The sequence below is a fragment of the Colias croceus genome, chromosome 9 (genome assembly GCF_905220415.1).
Source record: "Colias croceus chromosome 9, ilColCroc2.1".
NCBI lineage: Eukaryota > Metazoa > Arthropoda > Insecta > Lepidoptera > Pieridae > Colias > Colias croceus.
The window spans coordinates 5,852,419-5,862,953 of record NC_059545.1 but is presented as its reverse complement, the minus strand read 5'-3'; the positions used below and the strand labels follow the sequence as shown (position 1 = coordinate 5,862,953).

Sequence of the window (10,535 nt, the reverse complement as noted above, 5' to 3'; positions counted from 1 at the left end):
TCATATTTATTTAGATGTTTTATCCGAATTCGCGCTCCTATTAGAATATACCATATCTATCGTATTATAAAGCTGAAGAGTTTTTTTGTTTGCTTGAACGCGCTAATCTCATCAACGACGGGTTCGATTTGAAATATACTTTCACAAGCTATCATAGCATAGCATCACGCTAAGACCATAAGACGAAGCGAAGCAATACGGGTAAAAGCGCGGGGCACAGCTAGTTATAAATAAATGTCAATTGAACGATATCGATCATACATGCCTATATCAGATAAGATTAATATAAAAGGTAAAGTTCAGTGGATAAGTATTGATTTGGTAGATACAATGAAAATGAAACGTTTCCTTCTTGTCTTACTTTGTTCAATTTTAAGCTGTGAAGGTGCAGTTATAGTGAAAGAAGTAAGCAATGCGAACCAGGAACTAAATGAACGGCCTATTATAGGTATATTATCACAAGAGCAGTCCTTCTATCTTCATGGAAAATTTCCCGAGGAGAGTTATACCAGTTATATTGCAGCTTCGTATGTGAAAGATGTAGAAAAAGCTGGTGCAAGAGTAGTGCCTATTTTGTAAGTTATCTGTAACAATGCGTATACATAATTACGTTTAGAATCAATTTACAACGAATAAAATAAACATCTGTATTTTAGTGTCGCCATGTTAGATTAAAAAAAAAGTTACGAGCCCTAAAGTTAAGTAGGTAGGTAGTAGGTACCGGCCTACATAGTTCCCAAGATTTTAGCGCTTAGGAGTAGGACAGTGATAATTTGCTTTCTGTTAGGTTAATTTAATGTTAACTATGGTGATTTTTCAGAATAGGTAAAGATAGAAGTTACTACAAGGAACTCATGAAAAAACTTAATGGGTAAGTAAGTTTTCACATATTATAATCCTAAAAACGAATAAATTATTTTCTTTTATCACAAAAGAAAGAGAGAGAAAGAGAAGAATGAAATACTTTAACTAAACCTTGATATAATACATTATACAATATACTTAATCCCGTTAAGCTTAAAAGGTTTGATTAAAATTATCAAAAAAAAATATTTTGCAATGTACGTAGATGGCAGTATAGTTTATACCAACGATCGAAATTGTTCATTTTTGGATAATCAGATAGAAAATTTAGTAGATCATAGTGTTTAAAAATTAAAAATCAATGCTGACTTTTTATGTATCTATAAAACATTTTTATTGAATTCAGCGTATTATTCCCCGGCGGCGCAACGTTTTTCAACCAATCGAATGGCTATGCTGATGCTGCTCAGCATATTTACGAGATAGCGCAAGAATTCAATGATGCAGGCGATTACTTCCCTATTTTTGCGACATGCTTAGGTTTCCAGCTTATGATAATTCTGGCATCTGGAAGAGGAACGGTGGAAAACAGGTCGTCATGTCGTTCATTCACTAACCTTCCACTTGTCTTTGCTTCAGGTAGTTTTTGTACCTACTATTTTTTTTTAATAATCATTTAGTTTTACCCTCCATTTTTTATTACACAATGTTTTGAACTTCTTAATACAAAAACTGAGTATAAATATTGTTATTAGAAATCTAGTAAGACTAAATGTAAAAAAAATACTTTGCCTAAGTACTACTAGAATCCGCCCTACCACTGAAATAAAAAATTGAAATCTCTACAGTTAATTTCTACACAAGCATATTATAACATACTTTCAGACAAGAAGATAATTTGTTAAAAAATATATACGGTCGAATTGAATTTTTTGAGGTCGGTTGAAAATAAAACAAAACTTTTTTAACCGACTTCAAAAAAAAGGAGCAGGTTATCCATTCGACCGGTTTATAAGGTTTTTTAAAATTAGTTCCATGCTGTAAAAATTCAGTGGTAGTGCAGAGTTTAATAAAACAACGGACATAGAATAAATAGGTAGAAGTGGGCATCATGCTGTCTCTAATTCGAGAGAGAATAATTATTTTATACAACTATTTTTTTTTCAATTTCAGACTTTCGTAGCAGCAAAATGTTTAGGGATGCTCCAGAAGATATGATTCACATTTTAGCAAATGAAAATGTTACTATAAATTATCACCAATATTGCATACTCGACTCCGTACGTACTTTTATACTATACTGCAAATATTAATAACACATTTTTGAGTAACAAATGACCACATCTATTTAATACTTATAAAAATACGTTGATCTATGGATATGGATGCGTATGTTAATTGAAGGTTTTTCAATTAATCTACATGCTCTTATTATGATAACAATTTTCAGAATTTAAAAGCCTACAACTTAATAAATGATTGGCGTCCGACATCTTATAGTTACGATGATAACCATATTAAATTTATTGCAACATACGAGCATAGACGGTAAGATTTTGATATTCACTTTTTGTCAATTTTCTTATTTTTATTTCTAAGCCTTGGCAATGCTTTTTGAATTTTTTTTGTGCCGTTTTTTTTCGAATAGATATTGACTGTTTTATGAACGTATTTCTTCATACTTTGTTTAGTTAGATATTTTAAAATACAACTTTAAAGCAACAAAAACAAAAAAATAAAACTTTAGGTATATAAAATTATATTGTTAGCTTTTATTTTGGCAAGTTTGATCGTGTTGCTTAACTGTTAAACTATGTTGTAGATAACAGGCCTAAGTAAATATATTAGTTGTTTACGTATATATTAGATAAATAGGTCAGAAACCAGAGTAAAATATTTGAATTTGATATTATTTATATATATGTGTACCTATCGATTTTAATAATTAAAGTTTTAACAGTAATTATAAATGTAGGTAAGTCTTATAAGCATTAGATGAGACTACTAGCTCCAATAACTCTAACTATCAATAAAAATAAAATTGACAATGTAATTGGTTCAGTGTTTATATAGGTACGTCTATTCTTATTTGCACTAAAAGTTTATTCGTTCATTTATATTTTAGTTTTTCTTAAATTAATTTTATATATTTTCTAGGTATCCCTTCTACGCAGTGCAATTTCATCCAGAAAAGAGTTCGTTCGAGTGGAAATTGTCAAAGCATTACGCACATTCGATAAACGCTGTAAAATCCAATAGGGTGTTTATGGATTTCTTCGTGTCCGAGTGTAGGAAAAACACTCACGCATTTGAAGATGCGAGCGAGGAGAATAAATATCTTATTTATAACTATCCAGCGGTATTTACCGGAGTCCTTGGCAGTGCTCACCATGAATGCTACTTCTTTGAGCCGAGAGGAAAAGTTTCCAAGTGATATGTTGATTGTGTCAAGCCTATGAATAAACGTGGCTTAACATTTGATTGCTATTGGTTTAAATATTTATTCCTTCACCAACATTACATTATTTTTTATATACCTACCTGTGTCTGCGTCTTGCGAAGTCACATATCATGATATGATTCAGTTATTGAATCATATGACCATCCCTTCAGTTTAATTGAAACTTTAATAAAAAAATATTCTATACCAAGCAACGCTAAGATGAAACACTCTTATCGAGAAAGAAATCTTTTTGTACATATGTAATATTATACTGCTAGGTCACATAAATTGTTAACCTGAATCTTTTTTAAATCCAATATGTTGATGACCTCTACAAAGTAATTTTATCTCAATATACAGAGTTGGAACTAGTAAAGTTTAATATAAATCTTGATGAAATAACGCAACCCGACTATTTAGCAACCTTCTTAAAAAGGTTCGTTATTTTTAGCTAGATGGCGCCACTGAAATGTCTAACGTCTAACACGATAATATTATAACGTCCCGTTAGAGTAGGTACATATAATACATTGAGATAATATTAATATGGAGACGATACCGCCTACATCACATATGTTCCACTCAACATACGTCATGTGGCGTAACTGCACTCAGTCGCTTGCTCGCTCATTGGCGCGAACGTCACGCTCATTTTTTATTTGTTTTAAAGTGAAACGCATCAAATATGCCTACGTGTGTGTTACGATATTGCACAAATAATACAAAGAATACGGAAAAGTGCAAAGGAATAACTTTTCATCAGTAAGTAACTAGATAATAATTTTTAAAACTTAGTTAGAGCAAAATTTTTGGCGGGCGACATTTTGTCATAGATTAAAAATTTAAGATATGACATTGGGCATGAAATAAGTGTTGTTAGTAATATTTGCTGGCGTATATTTTTATAGTATAAAATAATAATTTTACATATTTAGAAAAGCATAGACTGGTTGTTAATTGAAAAAAAGTCAAAATCATGAAATATGAAAATCAATTACTCAATCACCAATTTTTTTTTGTTAATTGATTTTAATCAAGTTTTTAATTGATATTGTATAAGCTACTGACTTGAACGTATAATTGAATTATTATTTATTTATCTGCACTAATATTATAAAGAGGAAAACTTTGTTTGTTTGATTGTAATTAATAGGCTCATAAACTACTGGACCGATTTTGATGAAAGGAGAATGCCCATTTTTGGTACTGGTTTTTCTCATGCATCAAGACAACAATACTATTAAAAAAAATCTCGGCAATTTAGAGGCCTTCTTACCATCGGAAAATATATTTTGAACAGGGAATGTTTTGTAAAATCTAATAAGACATGTAATTGTTTAGATCCGTTATTATAGATTTAGTGTCCATTACCGGTTACCATGGTAACCAAGCGGTAACTTATTACATTTAACTATGGTAAATAGCTAAATGTATTAATATCGATTATTGTTTTCATTGAATTACAAAAAAAATCAATTAACATAAAATCACTCTTTAAGGTATTGTTTATACACTGTAGGTTGTTTTAACAAAGATAGTGAAGTAAAATAATATAAATATGTATATATAAAAAAAATATTATTATGACATAGCTTGGTAGGTAACCAGTTATTTCTTATTTGTTTCTTTCTTCGAATATGTAGTGAAAAAATGATTCAAACAACAACAACAACATGTAAACCGAATAAAAACTCAATTGGCATTTTTTAAGTATATATTTAGGTTTTCTTGAAATCCGTCCCGGAAGATTTCTGGTGCCTACCTACACTAGCCGATGAACAGATAGACTTTGTCTGAAAGCATAAGCTCTACGCATAGACTAAATATGTTAATCGAAAAATAACCTTTGGACGATAAAATGTTACCTAAATCACACATAAACCTAACTAAATCGGGGTTATTTAAGTTTTGAGGTTATTTCACATTTTTCTCAATATCTTGAAAACCCCTGTTTTTATCACAAAAAAATCAATTGGTAAAAATCTTTTGAATATCGAAGAACCCTCCAAAACCACTCTGGCATTGACGCAACACTGTACTGTGGTCCATACTTTCATGGGCATTCTCCTTTGGCACAGACAATCTTAAGACCCTGAGAAAGAACATAGGCTACTTTTTATTGCGAAATATGTGCCACGGGCGAAGCCGGGGCGGACCGCTAGTTCAGAGATAAGTAATTAATATTTTTTCTATTCAAGGCTTCCATGTCTGGGCCGTGAAGAAAGGGAAAAATTATTTATTTTTTTCTAAAAAAGGCTCAATTTGTAAGGAATAAAACTTCCCATAGCCCTGACTGAACCTAAAACACGAAAAAAATTAAATTATTCCATATGACGTCACTATTTACATCATCCTATATTATATGCCATATATTGTTAGCCCCGCGTAGTAAAGTCAGTTTATACCTAAAATAAATATTAAGTAAGTACAAAGAAAATTTCAAGTCAACGTGCATGTAAGGAGTGGCACCCAATAAAATAGACAGAATGAAACCAAGTGTCGCCTCTATAGCGGTGAGTCAGTGACATGACATCGCATAATCTATGACTGTCTAGCCGTCATTCGCGCGCCCCGCGCCGCCGCGCTTGGCGCACAGATTTTGTTCGTGGTGTCTGCTCCATATTAATATTATCTCAATGATATAATATTATATTCTATGATATAACCAGATTACAAAATAGATACTACGTAAGTATAATCATAACATCGGAACTTATAATATGCTAATTTTTGTGGATGTTCGGTTCAAGTGCTTCTTAAAAATAGAGAGTACCTACCTAATAAAGAAAAAAAAATTCTAAAAACTCAACCTCAACAAAAAAATTCAAATTATGTTACGTACATCATTATCCTAATTTACTCCTAGATTCAACAGGTTTCAACTCTTATGCTTAGTAAAATGAGCAATTGCTTATTATACATGTTATCGAATAGCATAAATATTGACTTCTACATTTATTCATAGAAGCGTTTATAATTGCCAATTACCTTTTATACACATAATTTATACGCATGTTTGTAAAGCTTCAAATGAATCGATATCTTAGTACGCATTTGGAAACATAATTATATTGATGTCGTGGTCATATCGTAGATTTGATCATTTCATGATATGAGTGGCCATTTCACGAAATGGTCGCATATCGTGAAATGGCCAACATAGTTTGATCAGATCGTTAAATCGTCATCGTTTCACGATTTGGTCATCCACATTTGGCCAGATCGTATAAAATATAAAGAGTTCATAAAATGTTAAAAAATTTCAGAATAACTATATTCTAAAAACTTGTTTAATGTCATGTAAGTTAGTGTCGCGGCAGCGGCCGGCGAATGCCAGAAGCGAATCGTTTTTGCAATAGAAAACAGTTAGGTTAGGTTAGGTTAGACTTTGATAAACAACGCACGAGCCGAGCGAGCAAAGCGAGCGTGCCGCGGCAGCGGCCGGCGAGTGCCAGAAGCGGATCGCTTTTTAAAAAACAAACAATTATAATAATAGTTAGTAGTAGTTAGTAGTTTCTTAAATTATTTTATTTAAGTCGCATTTTTTCTTAAATACATATAAGATATCCACATTTTCCATAGTACTCGTACCTCTTCGTCGTAAATTCTTTGCTATGACTTTTTTCATAATGTTATTATTAAACGAATTATGAAGTTTTTAACTGCGAATAATTTAATTTTCGCCAGCGGCCGCCATCTTATCACGTAAACACAGAGCTTGCAGCGCCTCTACCAACGATTAATGTAACTATTTTACGATATGATGAAATAATTTTGATCATTTCATGAAAAAACCGTGCGTTAATTGGCCATATCGTGAAACGATTTCTTATCATTGATCTGCCCAAACCACATCATGGTGTGGCCAAACTAAATTGGCCATTTCACGATATGCGACCATTTCGTGAAATGGCCACTCATATCATGAAATGATCAAATCTACGATATGACCACGACATTGACATATCAACGAACTCTACATTCGTGGCCAAAAGTTACGTTACATTAAGTTAAAAAATATTTTATTATTGTCCTAGTGTAAATTTTACAAAATTAAAAACACGTTTATATATTTAAGTGTTCTGTTATTAGACTTAGCAATGTGCTTTGTACAGATTCAAACAATCCAATAGAGATGATCTATTAAATTCATATACAGTAGTAGTAAGATTGACTTCCAAAAATATTTTTATATGATGAAAACATATTCCTAAATAAAAAGAAGAATCCACGGTCATAGACTTTGTAGCTCAAGGGTCATTGTCCTTTAATAAATTATCAAACAAGGAAAATAGATAATAATAACTGTTTTTCATATTTTTTTCTTTTTGTAACCAGGATGCATTACATGGAAATGATAAGCAGTGGGAATCAGGGGTCTATCATACATAAATTGTTAATACAGGTATATTAAAGCAATTAAATTAAAAGTTATGTATATATTTCAGAATTGAGAAATTATTTTTTTAAATAGCGTTTATATTTTGAGTACCTAATAATAATCAATAACATTGCTATTGATTGATCCCTTGAAGGATAGAATTACTTCGATATTAAACCAAATATTCGTTAAATCCAATTGAATATCTAAACCAAAGAATTTTTTATACAAAGGAATCTTGTTAAATATTTTTCCCTGGTGATTCAGATTTCTTGTCTCATTTTGAAATTCAGCGAATACTGACGGTCGGTGAAGCTCTGTAACCGGCCTTCTACTTATTTTAAATAAAGGATTAAGTTATTTATAGAAAATACACGATGAGAATAATATACTTTCATTTCTTTCAGAAACGTGGTATGAATATATTATATAGGTAGAGAATAGAGTTTCAATTCAATAAAAAAATCAACTAATAATAATTCAAAAACAAACTAGTTAGGTAAATTTAATTAAAGAAAAGAAAATGGTTGACACGAGTTTCAAGTCAGATATTAAAAATACTAAAAATATATTTCAATAACTTATCGAATAGGTACGTCGCAACCTACCTACTTTAATCAGACAGAATAAACTAGCTTCAAAGCACAGAAATAACTTTTTCAATTCAGTACATATTCCTTGCATATTCCTATCATTTGCATATTGAATTCAACGACTAAGATATTTTCTGACGAAATGAATGAGCTATTATTATACGAGGTTATACAATGTAATGCACCATTATTTGGGCTTTTGGGTATTATAAATGTTTCCATGGTAACTATCCGACGAGCATTACATGTAATGAACTTCTATTGGTGTGCTATATAAACTGAGGACCGGCGATCAAACATAGCTAAGGGCTATTTACTTCTATCTCAACCACATTTGAAGGGTAGCGACCTAAAACTCAACAAGATACTCGAATATAACGTACTGCCCGAAGCTGTTGACACGATTTCTAAATGATCAAGTGTTATTGGACCTCTGCCTATTTGTAAAATAATAGTGAAATTGTTAGTCCAAACTATTAGTCCAAATCGGGCCAAGGCGGTTTATTAGGTATTTTCCAATTCTCCATAAATATGTCGTATCTTTATTTTAAATTAAAATCTTTAATAATTGAGTTACTTTTTTCTACGGATACTGTCTCATTGAACTGAAAACACTTTCGTTATCGCTTCACTATTCTGTGATATGTCATGCATTTGATTTAGAATATTCAACTATTAAAATATTTGAATTTGTAGGTAATAACGAGTGTTTCAAGTCTCTGGTCATGCCTAGGTTGGTTTTAGATTAGTTATATGCTAATCGAATTAGTATAGTATGATAACATGTAGCTGCAGAACTGGTTTTCCACTGTCATTATTCAATGTTTCATTGATTTGAGCATTACCATTCAGATGTTTTATATTTTTTCACATAAGACATAGAAAAAGTGAGATATCTTTACTTGAAAAGCTTTTTGCAAATGTTTAATTAGAAATTTGATGAACTTTTCACTCAGACTACTACAACTAACAGTGAGATGTGTTGACAATTCTCTTAGAGCCCCACAAGAGCCCTCAATGCACATGGAGGACTCCGAACCCGGCATTGACTGCTACTATTAAGTATTAACCTGTGACACTACCTTTGGGAATGCAAGGATTTGTGAAGAACACTCTTTGACAGAATGTGCACCTCGAACTATTAAAATTATATATAAACTTTATTTAAAATTATATTGAGATCGGAGTAAAATAATTCAGGCAATTTTGTGGAATCATGAACTATCCAAAGTTAACTTGACATCAGAAGACGAGCGGTGGTATAGGCGTTAAATTAGGACTTATAAATTATACATAAATAAAAACTATTTCACTCGTTTAAAACTATTCTGAAATGAAACAGGTCATTGAACTAGATTCGTATCCTTTCCTGAATTGACAATTACCTACTGGGCTGAAACAATACTCACATAAAATTGGTTCGAAATGAGTTCTACTCACAGTTCAATGACATTACCATTGACCGTTAATTTTGGATAGAAATAATATTATTGTCTCCACTGAATGTAGTCCTACTGGGTAATTAGGAATGCGACAAGTTGTCAAGACAATATTGTGGCCAACTTTCTTTGATTTTCCTGCATATGATATGAATAGCAGTGTCTACTGTCTGAGTTCTTGAAAATATGTTATTATGACTATGATTATGCAAAACAGGCAGATATTAAGAGAGGGATATCTCTTTTAAAGTTGAAAAAAGCTAAAAGCTTTTAGAGAAATAGTACATATATTTTACAAACTTTTTCTTAGCTAGAATCTTGCCACACCAATATGAGCAAAATTCATATAACACGATTAAATCGGGCACTTATGATGTTGAAATTAGTTAATTCATATTATCATTGAAACAGATTAAGTAATTTTTCCATTTGGTATCATAACAATCGTTTTGCTCACATTAAATGCAGTCCTTGATTGCTATTTATAACCGAGGTTGTGGGTCCTTACCTCGACCGCTTACCGGGAAAAAGAAAATTGGTATCCATTTCTCTGTTTATTTGTCACAGATCCTTCCTTGAAAATATAAATAAGAATGTAATCTAGCAATTAAACTGTTGGAAAAATTGTGAATAAATTCAATATTAAATTAATAGTTAAACAATTAGGGGCGTTTTTGTTTGTATCTAACAATTATGATTTGTAATAGCTTAGATATTATTCGAATTAGACACGATGAGCATTGCCTGCTAGTTATAAAGATTTCTCAATATAGCAGGGAATAAAAATGATTTAAGCGGCAATATTAAAAACACACAATAAAACTTAAATGAGTGCATGCCGTGTAATTATTTTTATTATACACATTATAAAAACT

At 31.3% G+C, this 10,535-nt stretch overlaps 1 protein-coding gene across 1 annotated transcript; it reads left to right on the top strand.

The window, feature by feature from the left end:
- Positions 1–261: 261 nt before the first annotated feature.
- LOC123694560 (gamma-glutamyl hydrolase-like) lies at positions 262–3,285 on the top strand. The gene is made up of 6 exons (XM_045640025.1): positions 262–575; positions 821–871; positions 1,211–1,443; positions 1,978–2,084; positions 2,255–2,352; positions 2,962–3,285. The coding sequence occupies exons 1-6, from the start codon at positions 262–264 to the stop codon at positions 3,236–3,238; spliced, it is 1,080 nt and encodes a 359-aa protein (XP_045495981.1). The 3' UTR covers positions 3,239–3,285.
- The last annotated feature ends 7,250 nt before the right edge of the window (positions 3,286–10,535 follow it).